The following is a 26,833-nucleotide window of genomic DNA, read 5'->3' on the forward strand; positions in this document are numbered from 1 at the left end:
TATAAGAATACTTGCACACACCACTGAAAACTCCAAATTGTTATTATATTGTTCCTGCCAAGATGTATTATTCATGGTAATTTAAAATTTAGATTTAAGAAGCACAGATTTTGTTTCACAGAACTACATTTGGAGAGGACTAAGGGGTCTATGCAGTGGCGGAACCAGCGGTAATGCAGCTGGTTCCTTGTGGAAGGGCCCATAGCCGCCTGCAACCAACAGCGCCGCTGCACCTGCCGCCAGTGTCCCCGGGCCCCACAGTATTTAAGTGTAGTGCGGACCACAGTGAGAGCGGTCCGCACTACACAGTAACAAACACACCGCTTCCAGCGGACACTCTCATTGGCTGCTGCGTCCATGCAAGGAACTGGGCTGGGGGGCACTGCATAGGGGGGACTACTACTGGGGGCAATGCATATGGGGGACTACTACTGGGGGCAATGCATAGGGGGGCACTGTATAAGGGGCACTACTGGGAGCACTGCATAGGGGCGACCACTACTGGGGGGCACTGCATAGGGGGGATCACTACTGGGGGAACTGCATAGGGGGGACCACTACTGGGAGCACTGCATAGGGGGGACCACTGCTAGGGGCACTGCATAGGTGGGACCACTGCTAGGGGCACTGCATAGGGGGGACCACTACTGGGAGCACTGCATAGGGGGGACCACTACTGGGAGGCACTGCATAGGGGGGACCACTACTGGGAGGCACTGCATAGGGGGGACCACTACTGGGAGGCACTGCATAGGGGGGACCACTACTGGGAGGCACTGCATAGGGGGGACCACTACTGGGAGGCACTGCATAGGGGGGATCACTACTGGGGGAACTGCATAGGGGGGACCACTGCTGGGGAACTGCATAGGGGGGACCACTGCTGGGGGCACTGCATAGGGGGGACCACTGCTGGGAGCACTGCATAGGGGGGACCACTACTGGGGGCAAAGCATATTATTGCACCTGGGCCCACCACTCTCTAGTTCCGCCGCTACTTGTGGACCAGCCATGATTATCTTCCACATCGCCAGGGATATTTAAATTTTTAATGAAAATATCCCCGCTATGTACAAAGGGGAACACTCAGGGACAGTGGTTGCGGTAACCGCTCTCCTTGTGAGTTATTTACCCGGCAAAATTGTAGAAGTCTTTCACAGACATGAAGGAGTTCTCCGGGGGAAGCTGACGCTGCGCATGTGCACAGTGTCAGCTTCCGGAGCCGGCCGGGGGCTGCAAGATAAAGATCTCTCTTCTGCACCTGGAGCCTCTATTGGCTTACAGCTGTATACACCATCTGAAGTAATAGGTTTGCTTGAAAACATGCTTACGTGATAGCGGCGGAAAGTGGTACATTCGGGTGAAGGGTGCAAAAAATTTGCACTTGCGAAAACTTAACTTTTTTGCTTCTAATTGAATCCTGCCCTTAGTATGGACATTGTTTATATTTGGGGGAGTGTGTGACTTTACAAAAGTTTTCTTAAATATATTTCTGTATTTGTATAGTTTTTTTCCATATATTATATGATTGACATGTTATAATAACACTCCCCCCCCCCCCCCACAGCCCAAACTTTGACAATTTGTATTTACTGTAAATTGGTTTACACACCAATTGATGTCCCACCCCCGCTGTAGCTCCACCCACATTATCCACAGCTCTGCCCCCCTCCAGGAGTTCCTAAACCTATTTTTCTAGAAAAATAGCACTGTCTACTACAGATAACATGCAGCCAGATCAAATACAGCAGGACTGTGCATTAGAATAGACCTATATATTTGTTTTCCCATTGGCTCCCTCGGTGCTGTAGGTGATTTTCACATCTAAATGTCACGGCATTGTTCTACAAGTTGTAGAGGTCAAGGTTTGTGTTGACTAAAGCTTCTATGTGATTCCTAGACGACAATTCACTATTAACAAAAATAAGTTTAGCCCTTTTTGTGTAAAGCGAATAACAGGTATGCCATAAATTAAGGCTGGTTGTAACTATTTGACAGTCAAATTACTGGCATCCTATAGGCTGCCACATCTGCTCGTACCGGTATTTCAGCCATTAGAAACAGATAACTAATGATGATAATTATCTGAGTTTATTATTATAAGAGGACCTTTCAGTTGTGAATGTGCCCCAACACAGTGTTTATGGATGGCTAGTTCCATAACTTTAGAAGAGATAATCCACAAATTTCTGTATGTATCTCCCCAATGACATAGATCAAAATTAGCAGAAAAATATGGTTCCTGTCTGCCCTGGTCTGCGCGTGTGTTGTCATCAGCGAATCACACTAATTTTGACTCGAGGCCCGATCCGGAGCGTCTCATGCTTCCATCCAATTCAGGGATCCACATATTTGGCTGAATTCGGTGGGTAATTATGAAAGCTTGGGGAGAGAGAAAATTATGAACGATAAAGTACCAACCAATCAGCTCCTTACTGTCACTTTACAGGCTATGGCCCGTATTCAATTTAGTTTCACGTACGTGATAAAGTTTCGTCTGCCTGAGTTTTCGCCTACATTGCGTATATCAGCCGCGGAAACTTATCGCACGCGTAACTGCGATTCGCCCTATTCAATTCCAAAAAAACGTGAAAGCGGAGACACGCAAAGTCAGAATAGGCGAAAAGTGGTGTCTGAATCAGGGAACTCAGCCTGAACCCCCCCAAAAAATGCAGAAACATTAGGGATCAATGTAGTAGTGCCCGATTAGCCCTAATGAAATAGTTTGGGGTACTTAAGTTCGCACAATTGCCTCTAAATAGAGTCTTTGCACAAGTGGTGAAGAACGGCATAAAGCAGTATTTTTAGGAGAAAATAAGCAGTCCTGTCAAATTTGGGGTACTTGGAAATGGGTGCTAGCATATTTAAAAGTTGCTAAAGTGAAGTTATAAGAAATTTAAAAAACGCACCTTCAGCAAACACCTGCAATCAAAAAAACCTCACCCATCCTTGCAAATAGTCTATTTCGCAACTTTTTATGTTTGAAAATGGGGGCGAAAAAGTGCATAGTGGAGGTCCAAAGTGCTTTTTGGGGGTGTTCCCCTTTTTTTTTTTTTTTTTTTTTCTACGCAGTTATCCTTTGGTGGGCTGACCAAGGGTGCTGAGTGGTTCCCCCACCTTTGCACCACAAAATAGCGATTTTGCGCTTTTTTTTTCTCTCCACCTATTCAGAGGCAAATTTTTTTCTCCTATTACATTGCATTGCGTTTTCACATACACGAAAAGTGTTTGCAACTGAATAGGGAGATAAGTTCCCGCCTGGCGAAAAGTTGCAATCGGCGATACTTTTTCGCGGATCTCAGCTTTTCGCTTCGAATTGAATACTGGCCTATGTTTGAAAAATTACAGGAGCTGATTGGTTGGTACTTTATATTTCACAATTGTATTATTCTCCAAGCTTTTATGAATACCTCCTTTGCCACAGATCCAGCTGCTTAGACCAAATAAGACATAACATTACAAAAACTAACCACGTATTTGTTAGTTTGTGTAATATGTAAGAGTGGTTTTGTTAGTGAAGTGAGATCAGTTTTGTAGAATAGATAATATATGTGTATATAAACTCTCATGAGCGGGTCCCTCTGTCTATGCTAAGTAACTGGACTCTGGATATTTGTGTATTGATGACGTCTTCTGATTATTAAGATTTAAAATGTCCTCTTAAGCTAAAATGTCTGGGTCCCCATGACTAGATGTTGCTTAGTTACATATGTGTGCTTATACACCTAGCTTCAATACGCCATGCGGCGTGAGATGACTGGCGTGAGTGACCCGCCAGGTCCCGTGTGACTGTGCTGGCGCCAAACATGCGAAGACAACACCATGAGACTGCACTAATTCATTTGATATGCGACACTTGTATATCTGTATGCAACTGAATATGAAGCGCAACGGAAATTGGCGTGGTAAAAAGCTGCGGACGCTGCATCGTAACATTTCATATACAGATTCCAAGTAAGACACGATAAAACAGCGCAATGGGTATGTCCAAATGCTAATTGATTAGCAAATATGCCAACATATATTTTAACATATATATATATATATATATATTTATTTTTTATTTATTTATTTATTTTTTAATTGTTTAATCAAACGCAGCAATGTAATAAAAACAATATATTTAAAAAATTCAGTTGTAGCAGCCACTTATTTCAAAGAGAAACATTTAAAAAAAAAAAAGGAAATACTGTATCAGCAGAAAATGGTTACTAGTGTGATTGTATCATTGTAGCTGTTAGCACAGAGTCTATTACAAATAATCGGCACAATTGAAAGTTCAACTTATGGTAGAAAAAGCAGCTTTTTATCACACCGCAGAGAACCAGAGTGAGTGGAGCCCAGTGATATCAGGAGCCGGTGCTGTATATATAATATCCCCTCTTGTTGCAATACAGTGACTGAGATTTTACATGCCCTAATAGTGGACAATTAATTACCCGGTGGTACTGTGACCTAATGCTGTGTGTGTGTATATATATATATATATATATATATATATATGTGTGTGTGTGTGTATATATTTATCACAGCGACTTGAACAAGTAAAATATTTGCAACTCAGGAGCTGGTTACTAGTGCTCACCATTCCTCCTATATTTCCCTCAAACGTGCAGCGCTCACGGAGGATTTATTTATTACACAGCACGAGACAATCGGAGTGGTGAAGAATTTTTGATGTGGGTACACAGATATAAATAAATAATATATTAAAAAAAGCAGCTTTTTCCACAATAAGTTGTACTTTGAATTGTGCTGATTATTTGTAAGAGACTCTGTGCTAACAGCTACAATGATACAATCACACTAGTAACCATTTTCTGCTGATACAGTATTTCCTTTTTTTACAAATGTTTCTCTTTGAAATAAGTGGCTGCTACAACTGAATTTTTAAATATATTGTTTTTTACATTGCTGCGTTTGATTAAACCATTTTTAAATACTGTATATGTTGGCATATTTGCAATTTAGCATATAGACATACCCATTGCGCTGTTATATCGTGTCTTACTTTTAGTTTTTCTGGTCTGCTACCATTTCTCAACGGCAGAAAGGCATTGTCCATGTATGTAAGTATGTATGTATGTATGTATATATTTATGAATTACATTTATCAGTCTATTTTTATAATTATTGTGAATATAAGTACTTCCAAGCGCCAGAGGATATTCGTGTGTTCTTTCATATACAGATTCAGACTCCGTCGCACACAGATATACAAGTGTCGCATATCAAATCCATCGGTGTAGGCTAGTGGTGTTCCTTAACCGCATCGCATTATGACTAAGATGCATTTTTGGGCGGAAATGACGCTCGGCACTAGCAGAGTCACATGGGTCCTCGTGTGCCGAGGGGCTGTATGGCGCGACTGCAGCAATAGTGGATGAGGACACATCTGTAGTTTGGGGTAATTACACGTGTGTGGATGCAGGGTAGAAGATAACCACTGTTGTGTTGAAAAGAATATAAATGCTAAGACTGCGTGTCCATTTATGGAAAAGCATGCAAGCTCCAACACCGATAAAACAGATGCCGATGTAATGAGACTTCGTATCTCATCACCACCCTTCTGGGCAGAAAGGAGTTAAAAGTGGCATAAAGCCACAAAGACTCTGGCACAGGCGATAAATTCACCGAGCTTACTCAAGGAGTCATCAGTCAGGTCAGGCCTGGCTGCCCTGATCACTGCTCACCCTTGTGATGAATTTTGCCTTCCCATGTTAGTTGTGGCCCTGGAGCCAGAGAGGCAAGACTCGGCAGTGATAAAGTGCTGGCATCTGACTCCCAAGGCTTTAAACCACTAGTTTACTGCACAGAGGGCAGCGACTGAGATCAGGTGCACAATGTGGGGATGGCTGTGCCGTTCTCATGCTGTAATTGCCAGAATATTAATGACGAGAGTTTTGTCACGATCATTCTCACGTTTGGTTTCCCTGTTGACATCATATTTTGCCGGTTGGAGCCTGCATTACGGCAGGGCAAATACTCCAATATTGTTTATGCACATTCCTGCCTTTGTCACCAAAGTTGCATCTTAGCATAAGAGACTGCACAGCGGTGCTGACGCAGGCTTTACACGCTCCCTCATTGTGTGCACTAAGCCAAGTGCGGATATTCGCCCATATGCAGCGTTGCGTGCACTTGCTGGCAGGACATCGCTGCCCATACACTTGGTTTCACAGCCTTCGTCCTCAGTACACGCTTGCACTAGCAAGTGTTGCAAAAGATAGGCCTGAAAACCGGCGTAATTACACGCGCACAGCTCTGTATAGGCCACAATTCCACCAACGCACCATCGCATACGTGAGCATGTTTAGTTACAGTGCAGCTATGCCCCTTCAGCCACGGTGGAGATGTAAATGAGTTGTGCTGGATTCCACATCGCCTGCAGGTACCTGTGCTTAGCTGCAGAGCTTGCGCAGTGCAAACACACTGAACATTCAGCCACAAGATAACTCGGCATCAGCCACACTGTCTGTCTCTCCCTCTGATCCAGCTGACTAACCTCAGTAACCCAGCAGGTCATATTATTGGAACTGTGATATAGATCAGGTGACATGTGCATGATTATTTAAATCTTATGACCTGCTGGGGGGGTATTTGAGGACTGGGCATAAGGAGCTCTGACCTGGTGGCAAGGGTCCTTGTGTGATATCGTAGGAGGTGCAGCTCTGTAGCATTACTGCATCAAAGCTGGCTGAAGGTCTGTTACACAAACCAGGTATGAAACCTGAGACCTGCGCATTTGTACATTACACAACAGCGCATTGGGTTGCACAGTGCTGTGTTGATGAGAGTGGACCTTGCAATAGGTCTTCGGCATGGCTCTGTCACCGGCCAGGGGCGTATTAAGGGGCTCGTCTGCAGTGCCCCCCCTCCAGCTTTGCCTATCGCACCTTGTGCTATATTACATGGCTGATACAGGTTGTACATTAAGCTGATGCAGTAAATGATGGAGGTAGAGTGTTAGACTCCAGCCCTAACATGTAGTATTTACAGACTCCAGACAGATCCAGAAAGGGATAGAAGATGACACCCTGCTGTCTCTTCACTGTCTGGTGTTTAATAGGGAACTGAACCTGTTAGCAAGATAACATACATCCGCTAAACTCCGCACATCTATGACAACGAGTGAATGAGTGACTGTGCCTCGACGTTTCATGGGAACTTCTAAGTCATTTGTGCTGAATGCTTGCTAAAAGCTCAAGATCAGCCCCGATTTCTCCAGGGACCCAACTGCTCAGAAGAATACAGTATGCTGCCAGTCCAGGCCAGGGGATAAGAGTAAGGGGGCTGGTGGGTTACTACTTGTACTATACTGTTCAAATTGGAGTTTTGGCTTTTAATATCCTGGTGCTCCAGATTTTAGAAGTCTTAAACCGTAATCCTACTATAAAATAGTATTATAGCATTTGCCTAATTGCACAACTTGTGAATGAATGGGGTGTTCAATCAAATTTAGTATTTTATCATATGGGTCTGTTTATCAAATTTAGCATATTTTCCAACTAGATTATCAGGATTTTCACCGATTCCCCGCACCCAGTTTTTAACGGTATTTATACCTTTTTATCCTGATGGGAAGAACCACTGTCATGGCAAAGATTTTTGTGGCCAGTGATGCACTATTTAACCAGTCTGTCATAAATGTGAAAGCAGGTCAGTAGTGTCCGCGTGCGTGAGCGGCTAAGGCCGTGCATGCGCGCTAAATAGTTGTGTGATTTGGTCTGCACATTGGCGAGCTGGTACTGCCATGCATGAGCGGGAGACAGTCTGAAGAAGACGAGAATGCGTTCGCTCATCGCAGTTCCTTCAGGTAAGAATGTAATACCATCCTGAGAATAGTGTTTAGATTTTAACAAAACGACCAAAACTGCAGCTTTATAAATTGACAGAGCTTAGACACCAGTGTGCGCTATTAGGGGCCATATGATAAGTATACCCAATGTCACTTCACAGCTGTTTTGCATTTATCAATGAGGAGAAGAGAAAAATATTGATTACTCCAGCACAGATGTTGGAGAAAAGCCTTTTGTTTGTTTATTAAATAGACTCCTAAATATTTAAAAGGACATTACACAGAGCAGAATGTTTTTTTAAATCCTGTAGATCTGCTGCTCAGATCTTTTATGAACCGACTAGTCCATGTGCAAGAACGGCTTTATTCAAGAGGAACTACTAGAGATGAGCGGTTACGTTCAGAAAAGAAAAACGGCATCTTATTGGCTGCCCGGCTCTCGCATGTTTTGGATAGGCAATATGCGCTAATTTGGCGAAAAGAAAGCGAGTAGAACCAAACGCTCGTCTCTAGTTTTTACAGGAGACAATTGGGTTGTTGCTATTATAACTTCATGAGCCAAAGGTTTGAGGCACCTATTGCAGCGTTATCCCTTAAATAATCTGTACATTACTTCTGAAAGAAGGAAGGTTTCGATGTCAGCTGTAGGTTCCATAGAGGGACTATCCTACAATACAGAATCGTTTCATATGCATATCTAGTAGTGTATTCAATTATATTAGATTCGGATTGTCGGATACAGTCGGCTGAAGTAGTACGTCTGTGCATGTTTGTGGTTAGATACGCATTCTCCCCTCCAAAAAGGATGCGTGTGCCTACATGTAGGCTTAGGCCTGTCTTACTACGTTGGACTTCTTACAACTGGAGAGGTAGAATGGGGTGTTAAAAGAGGCCGGAGAAGCGAAGGCAGAATACAGTTATGCACCCCGGGGCCTATTCATCATCGGGAGGGGGGGGTGGCGTGGCCCCCAATGAGTAAATATCCAGCTCGCAGCTTGGGATACTTTACACCGGAGCAATTAATCATGCCTCCGGTGCGAGGACATCTGCTCCGAAAAGCAGTTGTCCCTGTGACTAGTAGCCTTGCTACTGATGTAGCTGCGTTATTTACCTCTCCATCGTCAGCCCGTCTACGCATGCGTGACCCGAGGTCACGCTTGCATAAAGCAGCCAGGGGAGGTAGTGAGGAGGCGGTGGAGGGATCTTTGCATCCCCGGTCCCCCGGGATCCGAGAACAAGCGCCAACTTTCGCTTTTCAGAGTTTGCTGAATATCATGTGGTCCTATTCGGACCCCTGATGATGAATGGCCCAGTAACCTAAATATGCGGAAATTCGCATTTCCGCATGGTTACCAGGCAATTTATCGATGAATAGGCCCCTTAATTGCTACTCAGACCTAGACATAGAGAACCGTACATGCGTCAGTGGGTGTATATCTTGCGAGGGCTGGAATGCATAATGCGTAATGATGACTATTGGCTAATATACAGGGACTCTTTCCCCCCCCCCCCCCCCCCTGCAGATAGTAGTGTGGGGGCTCTGTTCTATAAAGACATGTCAGTCTGTTCACTATTGACATTTCCATTTGGATCTCTACAAGAAAGAAGATTCTCATCAAGTTTTTTAATGGAGAAACCAGATGTTATTAAATTAATTTGTGTATGTATATAAGTACATGTAGTATGTTCGACTTTCACATTTCTGAATAACTGTCAATGCACTAATCTCCTGTCTGTAAATGACACTCCTTTATATTATATTTTCACCAATAGTTATGCCACTTTCACATTTACTACTAACGCTGTCCAGCCGCATCACTACTCTCCCTATATCACATCTACGCTATAGTTGAACAAAAGTATGTACCATTGTTGCCCCTGATGTACACCCATTGTATTGCGCAAGTAAATGTGTCCCTCTTCCTGCATATGCATCCAACTATATGTAATACCCCCTGTATGTACAAAATATAACACGCCTATACTTCTAATTTCACAGATATAAAACTTTGTAGCGCTCTTCAGTTTGGTTTGCATGTAGGTCTGTCTGGTTTTTATGAGTAATATTTTACTAGTGTTGGAAAACCGTGTCCATAACTCTCTGGGAGACATGTCAACAGATGTAATAAATTGTCCCTGTCTGATTGCAAATTACATACTCTTTGTTATTTAGATTTACAATTGTAGATAAACATCCTTATTCAATTTGTTATTTTAAATCGCTCAAGAAGTAATTGGAATTGTACCAGTCATCCTCACATAATATATTATCAGTAGTTAGATTAGGTTCTGGTTTGGTGTCTCTTTGAGCTGGCGATGTGCTGAGAATTCTGCCTTGGCTCAGTAGTTTGTGCATTGTGGCATCAGGGCTGAGAAGATAGACTTTTTTTACTTTTGGGCATGATTTACAGATTAAACAATTATTTGTTCCCGCTATTTGTCTCTCATAGTTTCAGTATAATGGGGCCGACTCATCTTGTATTTATTTATTTTTTTACTTTGTTTTATGTATTGTGGTTGTGTACAGGTCTCAGCATTTCTCTGTATTGTGTTGCTTTGTATTAAGACGTCTGCGGTAGCAGTGTGTCAACAATTACAAGCCAAACTACTTTGACCTGTTTTGTGTTAATCTCACTAATGAAAATGCTGAGAGGTTTCCATGGAACAAATTTTTATTTACCGTGTAAAACAAATGACAATTTTTTCATGGGAGGCGTGATGGAAACCATGTGGCATGATTTGTGTGTGTGTTCTGGGTGTGGTTTTATGTAGCCAATGAAATCTATTAAAAAGGTTTATGTCAAAGAGCTATAATCAAATAAGACTTATCAGCCCTATAAATTTTTAATCATGCTGACCGTATTCCATACTTAGTGACTTTTGATCTGTCCTGGCCTGGGAGTTGGGCAGGGATGGGGATGGACCAATCACGTCATTAGGCCCCGCCCCCTCGCAATGAAACACCGTGAATCGTGCATATTTTAATAGGGGCGTGGCTAAATGACGCGATTATATAGAATTGTCATTAAGCCCCGCCCTTTAATGACAGACCGCGGATTCCATGTAAATTTCTCTTCATTCTGCCAACTTCCCTAGGAAGTGGGCAGGATGCGGGAGAAGTGCCTACACATCTGAGGGTGCGGGGGGCTACCCAAAAAATTGGGGGGGGGGGGGTGACCACATAATTACATCATCGTGGCCACGCCCCTGCTACACAGTGCCATGATTACCTGCATTATGAAGCAGGGGGCAGGGCCACGCTGATGAGATTACCCCCCACCGCTACGGGATTAGGGGGCTGGCCGTGAACCTCCTGCCATTCCAGGAGAGTAGGCAAGTATGATTCTAGTGCGCAATGTACAATACTGATATCATTCTTGCTCTATAGTACTGTACAGATAGCATTTTTTAGATTTGAGAGGAGGGTCTAGTGACATTTATACAGTACAGTGCATTGTAGTGACCTTTTATACAATACAGTGAACATTGCATCAACCTTTATACAGTACAGGGTGTACTCTAGTGCCCGCTATACATTTTAGTGACCTCTGTGCAATACAGATAGCATGATTTCTATAAAAAAAAAAAATATTAATGTAATAAATATACAACTATGTAGATTATATAAGAGACCTATACAATACAGGGATCATTCTCTACATCAAGGACATTCAGCATGACAGATGAGTCCCCTTCGTGGAGTAGGAACGATCACTAAACTACATGTGGTTATGAAGTACTTTTTGTAAATATGTACTGGAATTATTCTACATAATGAGCTTCCTCTTTTTGATACCTCAACACGGACTCGTGTACATTTATCCTTCAAAGTTGAGAATAATCTACTTGGAACCTGTTGGAAAAGCAGCACAGTTATACTATTGGGCTTATTATTTTCAGAGCGCAGTATTCCTCAGGATACACGAGATGCACATTGCATCAGTGCTTTGTTCTTACAATTGCTGGTATTTACTACCAGGATGCTTCTGCCTGGGATAGTCCTAAAATCAGACCAGCTGTAGCATGTGGTCGATCTGAGGATCAGTTAGAACATGGCAAGTGCGGCTTCAGGCCTAGTGCAGACCTTTTCCCCTACATTAACTCTTGTTTGTCATTGCGAGGAACAAACAACTATCTGCACATTTGCAAGGTGTTTCGTCTTCAGATTTATGAAGTACAGCACAAAATGCATAGTTCTGATTCCTTGTTCCAGATAACTCAATGAGTGGAAAATAGGGAAAGTGTACACCCTGGTATTTTTTCCTGTTGTCCTGTGTAATCTAACCGGCGCCATAGCAACGCTATCCTCTCTCCGTACAGCTCGCGCCAGCATCTTGCCAGAAGCAGCAAGGACTTCCTGGCCACCATGAACAAACAATGTTCTCCATGCAGGGCCCTACTGCTGGGTAATTATTAAGGGGAAGGAGTCATAGGTGTGAATGGAGGAATGAAGGAATGGTGGTTTTTCAAGATACAGGTGGGCAATTGTTACCTTTGTCACCTTGCTCCATTAATTACGATAATTACTCTTGTAGCTGTAATGTAGCAGAGATAGGAGCTGACTTTTCGACAGGTTCACACCCACATACAAGTTTACTCTCAGATAAGTCTGCATACTCTGTAATCTGACGCATTAATCATTTCCTTAAAGTGACCTATTCGTGTTTGACATGGCATTAAATGGTCATGAAGTTTACCAGCTGGCTCTCTATTCATCTATGTGCGTTTTCTTGTTTGTTCTCAAAATATATATAAATATATTTAACAAGTGCGTACGCACTGAAACTAGATAATATCGTGGCAAATGTTTATTAAAAAAAAAAAAAAACAAGAAAAAAACTGACTTTGTTATTATAGCATTTCTGCTGATGTTTTTTGTTTTTCATTTAGTCTTTTGTGTCTGCATAACTGAAGACAGTTTGATTTAAATCTTCGTTATATTTCTTTCCCATTTGATACTAGATCATTTGTTCTCTGACACTTTGCCAGTCTGCCTGGGACATAAATCCGGCCATGTAAGTTTTATATACTAAATGCCATCATGGGTTCAGGAAGCCAGATAAATGCAGCGCTATGTCTGGAATGTCTATACTGTTTATAACAGTATAAGGCTATGCCGCCCCTATGTCTAGGTGTACCAGTCTGTTCCTGGGGAGTTGGTGACATCACTGAGGCATGAGGCACTTTATACACCTCCTACAAGGACAATCCTATTATATAGGCAATATTGAAGAGCAGGGACTTCTTGTAGGGACAGTCCTCAGAATTGCTGCCTCCACTGGGTAAATGGCCGGTACACTGGCATACAGAGTCTAATATCTGGTTAGGAAACCTTCCAGTGCGTTTATTGACTTGACCTGCGTCTCCTAAAACCAAAATATACATGAATTGACTAAGAGGGTAATCTTTACTATTTATCATATTGAAGTCTGTTTTTTTTAGTTTATTTGTTTGTTTGTTATTAATATGCACATTTCTATGTACTGTCTTGTATATACTCTTGTGCATTTAGGGCCTGATTAAGATTTTCACTAATGCAACTGCATTCTTTCACTGATCATGGTTGCTAAAATATGCTAATGAGTTCCAAAGCATAGGGACGCCCACTGCTGCCTTCTCTTATTTGTCCAACAACGTGCAAAACATCGGTGCCATCCACACACATTGGGCACGCAGCATTTAGGGAAAGTCTGACCTTCCTCAAACTCAGCAGCTCTCCTGACACACAGAGAACTCTCATGCTGCGAAGGAGAACGCAATGACTAATTTATGCGTTTAAATGGTCCGGCACGCCTGCGTTTTTTTTATATAACTCACTATATATTTATTATTATATTCACATTTCACAAATCCTTGACGTTTTGAAGGCCTCGGTAATGTCGTCTTTGAGGATGACAAGATCATAACTTGCTCACCAATAGAACATGTTTTCCTATAAGGACAGATTTATTAAACTTTTAAAGAAAAGTGGCGGTGTTGCCTATAGCAACCAATCAGTATGTAGCTCTCATTTTATAGGCTGTATTAGATAACGGATAGCCAGAAGCTGATAGGTTGAAATGCACAACACCTGCACTTGTCCTCTTGAGAAGGTTTGATAAATCTCCCCCAGAATCGCATTCCATCTAATGAATAAAAGCACTTTTTCATTTTGCAGAATATCTGTGGCAGCGTGATAATGGTTAGGGAGCCACTGCGAGTCATGGAGCACTTCTGGCTGGTGCAATCCTCCTGCTGCCGCTGGGATATATTAATGGCACATATAGAATGGGCTATGAATGAGATAGCATTAGCCTGTTGACCTCTTTACTGCATTTGTGTAAAATTATGGCTCTAGTCTTATTTACCCTGCTGCTGAATTGTCTGCTTGACCTCCTACTTATAGCAGTGCTGATTGTTAGTGGGGTCACCATGGTTTTTGTGTAACATTCAGGAGTAGCAGCTGTTTAACACATTACACGATTACTGTGTTTTCAGGCTGGTGTTTGCCCTCTCAATGGGGTGTGAATGAGATATAAACATCACAGCAAGTCGGTTCACTCGTTGGTTTCCTTACGTAACTGTACCTAGAACTAACAGGTCTTTGGCTGCTTTTAGTTATGTATGTGACATGATTGTCTTCTGTTTCCATGGGGTAATTGATAGACCTGTATGGGAACACCTCTATGATAGTGGTAATGGTATATTGGACGGAACTCTTAAGCTGGGTACACATTAAACCGATCGGTATGATCGGTTCAAATCCCGACGCTGGCAGCACTGATGATCCAGACAGGTAAGTATAACTAACCCTCTCTCCCCTCTAACCCAGCCTTAGGGGTGCCTAAACCTAACCTCTCCCCTAGTGCCTAACCCTGACCCCGTGTAAGTACCTAAACCCCCGTCCCCGCAGCCTAAACCTAATCCTCCCGTGCGGCTGACCTTCGTTCGGTATACTGGGCTCCCTTTTCCTCTCATATAACCCCATTTATTGATCCTGTAAAGGAACCCACTGTTTGCTAACATGCATGCAAACAATGGCGTTTCTCGCGTGGGCGCAAGGGGTACTGCTGCTATGATGCCCAAGCTGCCTTTGTGGCCTTCTGCTCCCCCTGCACCCAGTCACGCACACAATGTGGGCCTGTTCAGTCAGGGCCGCTGAGGAGGGCCCAGGTGTCAGTGGTGTTGATTTGGTGCCAGCTCACCAGCTGATTACAGCTGGCACACTGGCAGGCAGACATGGAGAGAAAGCACCGCCGGTCGCGAGGCAAACAGGGCTCATGACCAGTTCCAGATTTGATTTGCGCTGTCTGTCCATGTCAGCCACTGCCTGCCGGTGCGCCAGCTGTAATTAGCTGGCAGCCCAGGAGGCAGAATTAAATGCCTGCATTCTAGCTTCTAAGGCATCAGCTACCTCAGTTGTTGCTTGCAGAACCCTAAAGTTAAGGGCCTGGTAAGCAGATGCAGGTTCCAAGAAGGCTCTGGAATCCCTGCCGTTTGTTGGAGGCATACTGTTTGGCACAGAATTGGATAAGATTGTCGCTACTCTGGCAGCTTTTAAAGCGAATGGTCTGCCTTTGACGACTGCCCCATAGGCCTAGGCAGTAATCTTTTCGAGCCTTTGGCCCGCAAGGAAAGTGAAAGGACAGTTTTTCTTTAGACAATTCAGTTCTCGTAGGAGACCGCAAACTAAGAGATCTTGGGCAATCAGATGTCCGGCTTCCAAGTCAGGTGACAAACCCTCGGCCTGATGGGACGGGCCTCCTCCTGGGGAATCTCAGGGTGGGAGTCCGACTTCTTCAGTTTTCGGATACCTGTCATCCGACAACAACAAACGCTTGGGTCCGAGAAGTGGTCTCAACGGTATGCCCTGACTTTCTGGAATGGTCCCCTGCAAAGGTTTTTTTTGCTCAGCTCATCCTTTGGAGTCTACCAAGGCCTTAGCCCTCCAGCGGGCCTTTCGATCCCCCTCATTTACTGTATCAGCAAAGAAAGGGCTATTATTCCAATTTATTTTTGATCCAGAAGCCCAATGGGTCCCACCGACCTGTTTTGAATCTGAAAGACCTCAACAGATTTATCCGGGTGCCCAAGTTCCGTATGGAAACTCTTCGGTCAATTGTTCTGGCAAAGGAACTGTTCTGCAGAAACATTTCCAATTTCAGGCGCTGCCTTTTGGTTAGTCAACTGCCCCATGGGTTTTACCAAAATAATGGCAGTAATGATGGCCTGCATCAGGGAGTCGGAATACTGCCATACTTGGACGACCTCCTGATACTGGCACAGTCTCCAGATGTATTACATCATCTCAGACTGACTATTGCCTGCCTAAACAGGCACGGCTGGATCATAAATTGGAAAAAGTAGTCTTTATCTCCAGTACAGCAGATGGTGGATTTAGGTGCACCCTGGATTCTCTGGCACAGAGGATATTTCTGCCAGGAGACAAGATTTTGGCCCTTCGATTACGGGTTCGCAGATTTCTCTATCCACTCATCGATGCAGGTTCTGGGGTCCATGGTATCCACCTTCAACATGGTGGCATATGCTCAGTTCTACTCCAAACCACTGCAACAGCTGATCCTCTCATGGTGGAGCGGAGAGTATTAGTTAATAAAGTCAGGTGATCAGTCTTTCTCCAGAGGTTCGGCTTTACCTCTCACAATGGCTGCAGACATTTTGTCTGAACAGGGGTCGCCCCTTCTGGATTCCAGGTTGGGTGCTCCTGACTACGGATGCTAGCCTCGGCGGATGGGGCGCAGTGAGGGTCGTCACACTTTTCAGGGAAGATAGACGACCATGAAGGGTCACCTATCCATAAACATCCTGGAACTTTCTGCGGTGTTCAGGGACCTCGTTCAGGCACAGGATATACTGAAGGGCAGGCCTGTCCAGATACAGTTCCGACAACACGACTGCAGTAGCCTACCTCAACCATCAGGGAGGCACTCGAAGTCTGGCAGCCATGGCGGAAGTGACAAGCATTCTGGTCTGGGCAGAATGTCATCTTCCAGCAATCTCTGCAGTATTCATGCCAGGAGTTCTCAACTGGGAAGCGGACTTCCTAAGTCATCAGGATATACACGCTGGGGAATGGGCTCTTCATCCGGATGTCTTTCAGATCCTAGTGGACAAATGGGGACTACCAGAGGTAGACCTCATGGCCTCAGGCCACAACCACAAGGTCCTCAGGTACGGGTCCAGAACAAAGGATCCCTCAGCCAATTTTGTGAACGCTCTAGCAGTGAAGTGTGGCTTCAAGCTAGCGTATCTTTCTTCCGATCTCCCTCCTCCCAAAGGTCATCAGGAAATTCAAGCAGGAGGGTGGCACAGTAATACTGATAGCCCCTGCTTGGCCCAGACGCCACTGGTTCACCAACCTTCAGAGTCTCTCCATAGAGACTCCATGGCCTCTTCCTCTAAGACTGGACCTGTTAACACATCCAGCTTGCTGTATCCGGATCTCCGCCGTCTGTCTTTGATGGCGTGGCTCTTGAATCTTCCATCTTAAGAGCAACTGTTTTACTGCCTCTATAATTCAGACAATGCTTAGGGCACGAAAGCCTTCCTCTGCCTGCATCTATTACAGAGTTTGGCACTCGTATTTTCAATGGCGTAGTCATAGAAAATATGATCCTGAAGTTTTTAGGGTCTCACGAGTGCTTGCTTTTCTCAAGGCTGGGTTAGACCTGGGTCTCCGTCTGGCCACCCTGAGAGTTCAGGTGTCTGCACTCTGTTTAGTTTCAGTGAAGGATCGCCCCTCTGCCTGATGTTAGGACATTTTTTCAGGGTGTTGTGAGGGTTCAGCCTCCCTTTGTCCCTCTGGTAACTCCGTGGGATTTGTCTTTGGTTCTCAGGGATTTACAGGCTCCCTCATTTGAACCCCTGAAATAGAAACATAGAATTTGACGGCAGATAAGAACCACTTGGTCCATCTAGTCTGCCCCATTTTTTAAATCAGTAGACCTCAAGTGGTTGACAGCGAAGACCGTTTTTCTTCTTGCTATCTCTTCTGCCCGCAGGGTCTCTGATTTGGCAGCCCTTTCTTGTCGCTCTCCCTTTTTATTTTTCAGCAGGATAGAGCTGTTCTTCGTACCATGGCGGGTTACCTTCCTAAGATAGTATCCCGGTTTCATGTAAATGAAGAAATAGTGGTTCCAGTCTTCAGACCTCTCTCTGTAGGTGAAGCTTCTCTGGATGTCCTACATATCTACGTGGATCGTACCAACTCCTTTTGTATGGCTGTCATAAGCGGGGCTGACCAGCTAACAAACAGACTGTGGCTAGATGGCTTCGTATTATGATTTCTTAGGCTTACACACAAGCTGATCTCCCTGTTCCAAACACAGTGAAATCACATTTTACTCGATCTGTGGGACCATCGTGGGCGCTTTGACCTGGTGCTTCTGCTGAACAATTGTGCAAGGCAGCCACGTGGTCTTCCGTCCATACATTTATCAGATTTTACGCCTGTGATAGTTTTGCCTCTCAGGATGTTTCCTTTGGGCGTCGGGTTCTCCTTTACTGATCAGGAGCATCCCTACCCTTAAGGGAACTGCTTTGAGACATCCCTAAGGTAATGAGTTGTGGTAGAACATACCTTTTGTTAACTCTTTTTCTTCTAGGTCCACAGGGCACCCACCCTAACGCACCTGATTGTTATTGGGTAATCTTTTTTCCTTCTGTATTTCAATGATTCCCTAGTCAAGGAGTGTTTCTGGTGGACATTGTCCTTTCTTCTCTTTCTTTCTCCTGCCTTGGGCTTGGTTACAAACTGAATGCCGGTAGCCAGGGGCGAGGTATATATGGAGGAGGACCCAGTGCATCCTGAGAGCTAAAGCTTGTAACTGTTTGGTGCCTAGATCACTCCAATCACATACCCGAAGGTAATTCCTGTGGACCCTATGGACCTCGAAGAAAATGAGTTAACAAAGGTATGTTATACCATAACTCTTAATTTTTTTTATTATTCTTATTTTGATCACCCCAAAACTGTGATTCTCATGTTTCCTGAAGCCAAAACTCTCAATCACTTTTCACATCGCATAATTCACTACCACTCGGCACTTCTACAGTGAGCTTGTCTAAACCCCTTTGCAGCATAAGTATGGACAGATTCAGTCATCCAGCACTGTCACCTGCATGGTCCAGCGTCCTGGCTTCAGGTAATTGGAAGTTTTGAAAGGGTGGGATTTCCACATCTCAGGAGCAGTAAAGGGAAAGGTGTTTTTATGGTGTGAGGCAGAGACGTGCAGTGAGGTCAATGGATGGGGAGGTACTGGCTAGTATTAGAGCCAGAGATACACACACAATACTGTATATGAACCTGTCCCACTTGCACAGATCTCCCCCTTCACACAGAACCCCCCCCCACACACACACACATTCCCCATAACACAGATCCCCCTCACACATCTCCCGCTAGCACAAAAGATTTCCCCCCACACAGATACAGATGTCCCCCTAGCATCGGACCCTCCTCACATTTTTCTCCTTTTTTTTTTTCCTATGTCTTCATATGCCAATTTCCTTCCCTCCTCAGTGCTGCTGAGCTCCGTTGCCTGAGTATTTCCTGGACTGGTCACCTGATTATCAGGTGGCCATCAAAGCTCAAGGCACAGCCCCTCACAGTGAGTCATGCCTCTATTCACTCTTTTTCTGTGTTTTATTGTCTGCTTTGTGACCCAGCCCCAGCTTCAGGCAGTGCTGAGCTATCAGAGGTGAGGCTGAACTCTTACTGCCTCATCTCTCGCGTCTCCCTGTATTTCCAGGGAGTGCTGCAATTTTCGTGAGTTTTGCCTACAAAAATGATCAGAATAATCCAAAGAAGATATTTATAAGTTATAAATATCGTCTTTGTATTATTCTAATCATTTTTATAGTTAGAACTCTGCAGTCTGACAGGGGAGGCACCCTGACTGCACATCCCTGGTGTGAGGTAGCAGTGGCAGAGAACGGTGTGGAGTGACTTGTCTCTATAGTGACATGGCGCAGGAAGCGACTCGATATCGGGAGGAGCATCTGAGTGTACTGCAGGAGATATGAAGTCGGAGACAATTTTGGGTGGTTGTCGGTAGAAATGTACTGACTCTAGCTTCAAAATAAAAAGGTACATGGGGTACAATAAACCTCTTTTTGGGGAAATATTAAACAAATTGGGCCCTAGGTCTGACGTATCATTTTCCAACTTTTTGTTGAAACCTGCATTCTGTTGTCCTGCTTTCTTCATTCAGTTTCCGACCATGAAATTTACACGCACATGTTGAATATTTCCCCAGTTTCTGCGGTCTTGACTTCCTGTGTGATCATGTTCCCACGCCACTGCCGTAAAGTGCAAACTAGTACTGTTAACTGTGTTAGTGCAGCAAACAAATATATTACATCGTGGTAGTTTTATCTGTCGAAAGATATAAACACAGACATACCCTGGAACTTACAGAGCAGTAGCAGAAGTGTGTGAGCTTCTACTGCAGTCATGTAGCAAATTGAATTCTCATAATGTGGTTTGAGAATGAGCCTTGTACGGTTTGATGAGGTGGAAATGTTACCGATACCGATGGATTCCTACAGTACAGCTCAGTGCGGTGCTCTTGGCATCTCGCCATAGCTAATGCTTTTTTAATGGTGCTGTAACTTGTAAACCCATTTAGAAGAATGCTATTGTATTATCGCACCAAGCAGCGTGGTAAATAAGTTTCTGCTGAAGCATCAAGCCATTTCTTCTTACATCTCAGGCTGTCTGTCAGTGTTTTCATTTAATTCCGTTGTTAAAAAAATATATATATTATAATCTATTTGGATTCATATTTAAATGCAGTTGATATAAGCGCACAGAGGCAGGGAAAATGCATACCTCCCTACCGTGCCGATTTCAGCTGAACAGTCCCACTTTTTGGGCACTGTTCCCCCCGTGGGCCACAGTGCCCTGCGGGAGGTTGGGGGAAGGCGACACTGTCGCCGCTGCAGTGAATGGATGCTGCGCACATCCACACGTCGTCCATTTAGTGCCAGGAGAGCCAGGGGGCAGCCCAACAGCTCGCCTTGCCCCCCTGTGTGGCTAAGAAACGGGAGCCTAACATGCAGTCACACCTCCAAACTGCACACCAGGGGGTGCGGCCTAGCTGGGACATGACCACGCCCCATGCAGAGCAGCGCTGAATAGATGTCATGCATATGCGCGTGGCATTCAAACAGAGTGGAGGTACTAGGGGAAGCCCAACAGCTTGGCAAGCACTTGGCATGACCCTGCATGACGAAAAACGGCTTGACACATGGCCATGTACCCATGTTGCAGAGTCACGCCCAACGCGTACAATAGCCCGTTCCCCATCTCCCTAATGTTGGCCGGTATGCCAAACATTCCATCCAACTTTTCTTCATGGTGGAGCTGGACAAATGCGTTTACACCGCCTTGAAAATACATGCTGAGGGGGACATAAAAAAAACCATTAATGACATGCACATCATGGCACATGTGACGCCCGATCACCACTATAGTGAACAGGACATACTTCCCAACATTCTGGCAGATCGGGAAAGGGTTCTAAAACTGGGACTGCATCGGCTAAGTCTGGAAAGTAAATACCTTTTTCATATTGTACCTCTTAATAAAATGTCTATCTGTATGCTGTAACGATAATGAAGTGTTATGAAAGTAAACCTAAGAACATGTTTTTGACTGTCATAAGTTATTATTTAAATGAAACACTACACATTAAATCCTAGGTAGAAATTATAATAGCACTGTAAAATAGTTTGAATTAGGTGTAAATGTGTCAGTCAGGATAATAAATAACCTCAATTGAAATCACATTATGTAACTTTTTTTTTTGCATTGTAAATCAGCTGAAGAATAACCGATCTTTTGTCAATATCCCTAAACCAGTCCTTTAACTCTCTTTAAGACATGCAGCTCAATACTTAATCTAGTCTAATTGAACGGCGTACAGAGTAATAGTTAGCACACGTTTTGTCATTGTAAAGAATCTGCCAATGTTGCAGGTAAATAGGCTCTGTGATGTCCTTAACACAAATATACCAGATTATCCAGAGTAAATTGACTCTTCTAGTATTGATCAGTTGTGATGTCCTGCATTGCTGCGCTTAGCAGTGTATGGGAAATAAAAGTACTGTATTTCTTGAATGGATAATGAGCCAGCTGTGGCTAGTAAGAGGTTTTACAATATGCAATGTGCTTAAAATTGTGCAATGCAATAAGGCTTATTTAAAATGTTGTTACTAACAGTACATACCAATGCACCCATATAGCATCTATTTCCTTCCTCTCCCTGGTAGTGCCGGGTATAGACAAATCATTAGACTTTAAGGAGACAATTGAATTAGCTGCAATGAGCGCAAAGTGTGGTTGGAAAGGGCGGCTCTTGGCGGCCAGCGACATCACCAATTTACCGGTGCATAGAAAAATTGTTGGTGATAGGGTACCATATTCTATGATAATTAATACGGGCATATCTCTGTGAAGAGACTGACTCCTGGCTTCAATAACTGTAATCTGGGATTCCAATACAAGTGAATTATCAAAGGAATGTCCATTTTTTTGGAAACTAACGCTATATATGTTTTGGTACTCCTCTCCTAGAGTATTTAGTCACCATGTAGACTGCATACTTTGCCTGTGTTGCTCCCTACCACTGGAACTCTCTCCCTATCAGACTTTCAAGACCCACTTCTCTATCAAAGCCATCCAGCTTTCAGTGCTCCTTGCTCACTGTCTCCCCCCTGCTTCGTCGCCCATGTCTGTCTGCCCCTCCCTCTTAGACTGTAAGCCATCACGAGCAGGGCCCTCTTCCCTCAAGAGCTTTTTCTTCCCTCATCTAAATCAGCACCTTTTCCCTACTGCCTACTATGGCACCCATCTCTTGGGCTCTGCCGCCTTGCTGCATATTTGGGTATTATAAACGCAGGGTTGCCTACCCTCCCGATTCGTCCAGGAGCCTCCCGATAATCGGGCGCAGCTCCCGGCCCATCGGAAAGGCATGCAAGCCGATCCTCCCGCGATTAACTGTTAAACCCCTGCAGCGGGAGGGGGGGGCGGTGACGTGATCCACGCTGAATCGTGTAATTTTTGCCCTACCCCCTGCTTCACAATGCCTGTATTATTGGCATTATGTAGCAGGGGAGGGGCCAAAATGATGCGATCGCGTTACCCTGCCCCCATCACGCCCACAAACAGCAGTCATCCACACAGCCACGCCCCCTGTTGTCGGCCACGCCCGCCGATATGGCTGATCCCTCCCGGAAGGAGCAGCCAGAAAGTCGGCAACTATGTATGAATGTTGATGCAGCAATATTTATAGACCATGCCCTTGTCCTGCAATGTTTTGAAAGCCACTTTATCTTGTTTCTTTCATACTGTTTCTGTTTATGTACTTCGTAAGGCGCTGCGGACCCCTTGTGGTGCCACATAAATAAAGGATAAAAATAATAAAGCAGGTCTAGAATGACATTAAAAATCATTCCTGACCTATCAAGTGTACCAGGTTATATTGGTTCTTACATGTACAATGTGTTGTAAATAGTGCAGATCGCTGCCCCATACTAATTATTAGTAGGGCTTTCAGGCTGTCTGAGGCTAAGCAATCATTATGTGGACTATAGATTGTAAGCCCCACTGGGGCAGGGATTGAAGTGAATGATTAAATACCCTCTGTAAAGTGCTTCATTATATATTGTCTCTATATAAATGACTGCTATAAATAATACATATTTGTAATTAAGGCTAATCTAATAATATCGTCTTTCAGGCAGGCAATATATATTTTAGTTGGGGTGATGCAATTTAGCAAAGGTGCTGTGATTTCCATTATGTATAGCGCATTGGCCGTTCTGACAGCTAGACAGCAGAGCTGACATGTTCCTTTTGACTCTTTCCTAGTTATCCGTACAGCGAAGACAGCAGCCAGGGGAAGCAGTACATGAATACACGATGTCCAGCTTGGTGTGATCGAATTCTAATGTCGCACTCTGCTAAAGAACTACTTTTAAAGGTAAGCCTTCCCTGGGCCTAGGCCTGGTTCTACTGGGAGACTGAGGGGCCGATTTTACTAAGCTCATATCTTCAGAAATCCATAAGGAGATGGCAGTTTCCACATTGATTTAAGTGACCCAATTTAAGAAGAGCATAGGAAATATCGCCTGTGTTAGGGACACTAACGTTGCAGATCGCAGTCCCCATTTTTGGCAGCGTGGGCTGCGGTCTGTCCCAATTTAATAAGCTCTCAAAAGTGTAGCTTTTGGCTGCTGGTGTCTAATAGCTGGCACCATCTTCATATGGCGGTACCCCTAGGGCCCTTGGCAAGTGCTTAGAACTCCCCTTACAGGTTTATCCAGCCTGTTTGATCACTGGGAATTAGAGACCTCTTTGAGGCATGAGGCACAGTATGAATATTGACTCAGCCTGCAAAATCACTGTGTGCAAGCGTATACTTTATTCCTTTTTTTTGTTTTGTTTTTTTGTAGCGTTTTACTGTTGTACCGTATATTTTGTGTTTTATGTTATTTTTACGAGCCGTAGAGCTCGCTCTGTGCAACCCCTCATTAAATAGAATCCCTTGTGATAAATGCTGATCCAGCTAGATTTCTTTTCTGAAGAGGAGGAGGGTAAGATTATATCTAAAATGCACTTCACCATCTCCGCTCGGAAAACGGATGGTGTTCACAAATTAGCACGCAGCACGTGGAGCCTCACATACTAGGCGTTACAGATTGTACAGACATGGGGCTGTAAACAGCTTTCATGCAACACCATCGATCATGCCATGCTCGGTTACCTCACCATCATGTTATTTTATGCTTCCTGAGCCCTAAAACACCAAAGGTTGCCCACTGCTTGCGAGTCACGTTGACGCCTGATAGCATGCGGTAATGAATGCTCAGCCAAGTGTGCCCTGTCCCTGCTTGTGTAGTGCTGTAATTTGTTTATCTGTCTAAAGATTATACAGTTGGAAATCCACAATTTTATGCTGCCTTTTTAAATTATCAAGTCCCTTTTTGATGAATGCTTTTCCACTCGCAAAGGAAGTGCCATTATGATCTTGAAATATTGGAAAGTGCTCATGCATACGCTGCGGAAGGTTATGTTTTCCAATGTGATTCTGGCAGGCGACCATAATATAAAGTAAACCTGACCTTAAGCCTGCCTAATGCATTAACATAATTTAGTTTTTTGTCTAAACAGTGATGTATATATTACACTCTCATTCATTCAGACTTGACTGATTACAGAGAAGAATCCTTTGCGATCTTTAATAATAGCTGACATGTCATCGCTGTGTGTATTGCAGAGGCTGTCGTTATGGGAATTACATTCTGGTTCCGCACTTTTTTTTTTCCCCCCTTTTGGTAAAGGGAACGTCTGGTGTTAGAGGAACTATAATACTTAGGAATCCCTTCTCAGTCTGCAAAAATAATAAATATATATATACTGTGTGTGTGTGTGTATATATATATGTATATGTGTATATATGTATATGTGTATATATTTTACACTGTGTATATATTACACTGTATATATAATTTATTTATTTTTTTTGCCTGACTTCTAATTTCTGTTGTCACACAGCTTTTATTGGTGTATGTGGAACAGTAAATGCCTTTTTAGGAAGTATATTAATGCCAATATTTATATACGATAGTACTGTAGGCTTGACCACTGTTGTACCCCAAATGACAGGCGCTAAATGCGCTCACTTAAAAGCCACGCTTGCCGGTGCATGCAGGTCATCACCAGCAGCATATATGTGCCCAGTTTACACCAGTCATGTCCTTTAGCTATTTGTTTTGCATGTGTAATATGTATCCCCTATTAGCTTCAATAACACTTTAACTAAAAAAACAAATCTCTCTCTAATATATACTACTCTCCATCTTGTGTACATACGATAAAATAAATTATAGGTCCAGTCAGGCATATATGAGTCTGTGAGCAGGGCTGCACCTGTAAACAATTGCATGAACACACCTTAATGTACTTGGCCTAGAACGCCCTGTCCTGCTTCTCCAGATGCAACATGTAAATCGCTATAACTGCATATGTGCGCCCACTGGTGGCATCGGGCTCACTCCGCACCAGCCTCTACCATCCTCACCCTCTGTTCCTTCTTGGAGCATAAGTCACAGCAGAAGCTATCATGTGATAGGCTGGTTCCATAATTGGTAAACACATGAATAAAGAATATTTTGGTTCACCGCTTCTTGAAAGTGGAAAATCTAAATTTTATTCCAAAGTTTTGGCACAATTGGTAAAAAAAAAAAAATTCCAAAATGCGGAGGTCTTTCAAAAGCTCTACAATCTTCATTTCACATATGTTACAAAAATGTCAGAGTACCTTAATTGTACACCTCTTTGCAACATCACCTAGACCAAATTTATTTATTTCCTTCTGTTTTCTCCTCCAGTCAGAGAACGATGAAAGAATAGTGGTGTATGACAGCATTGGGCCAAATATCTGCATGGGGGACCACAAGGTAAGGACAACGCTTTTTTTCATATTATTGTGTTTTGCTCAGTCCAAAAAAAAAAGCTGAGCCCTATCGAAGAGGTGTATGTGCTTGCATCATACCTCCCTAGTGTCCTAATTTAGTTAGGTCCTCGTCAGTTAGGACCTTTATCCCGACTGCTGAGCATGTTAGAAGGTGCCTTCAGCAATACAAGGGTCTCCATATGAGGTGGTGGGAGAGAGTGACCTGTGAGTGCTAGATATGCTCCCACACCCAATATCTTGCTCATGAGAATTTCGGGAGGTATGTTGAAACATGCTTGATCTAGTTGTGCCCCAAGCCAGCCAGCCCACTTGAGTAGCTTCCTTAAATGCACATGCATGTGACGTGCATCTTATGCATCTGGTATGTTCGTTTCCACGCACTTGTTTAATACCCTCTTTGTGGTTTTCAAAATAATGGGAGCTTATATTATCTCATACCATTTTGTGATATTTCCTCCTTCTGTACTAAATATGTATTGTGTAGTAATTTGTACATGTGTTTTTTAGGGGTGATTGAATGGCATTATCACCGATGTCATAGGCCTAGAAATGA

The 26,833-nt window shown here is 43.8% G+C and overlaps 1 protein-coding gene across 3 annotated transcripts in view; it reads left to right on the forward strand.

The window, feature by feature from the left end:
• The window catches only part of INPP5A (inositol polyphosphate-5-phosphatase A), a 567,250-nt gene that overhangs the window by 533,893 nt on the left and 6,524 nt on the right, over window positions 1–26,833 (forward strand). For all 3 annotated transcript variants that reach the window (XM_088476881.1, XM_088476880.1, XM_088476879.1), the window contains exons 13-14: window positions 23,673–23,784; window positions 26,195–26,263. In XM_088476881.1, coding sequence (XP_088333007.1) covers window positions 23,673–23,784; window positions 26,195–26,263 — 181 coding nt within the window. The remainder of the gene's footprint in view (window positions 1–23,672; window positions 23,785–26,194; window positions 26,264–26,833) is intronic.

Source organism: Taudactylus pleione, unplaced genomic scaffold (assembly GCF_031769625.1).
Source record: "Taudactylus pleione unplaced genomic scaffold, aTauple2 ptg000198l, whole genome shotgun sequence".
In the NCBI taxonomy this organism is placed as follows: domain Eukaryota; kingdom Metazoa; phylum Chordata; class Amphibia; order Anura; family Myobatrachidae; genus Taudactylus; species Taudactylus pleione.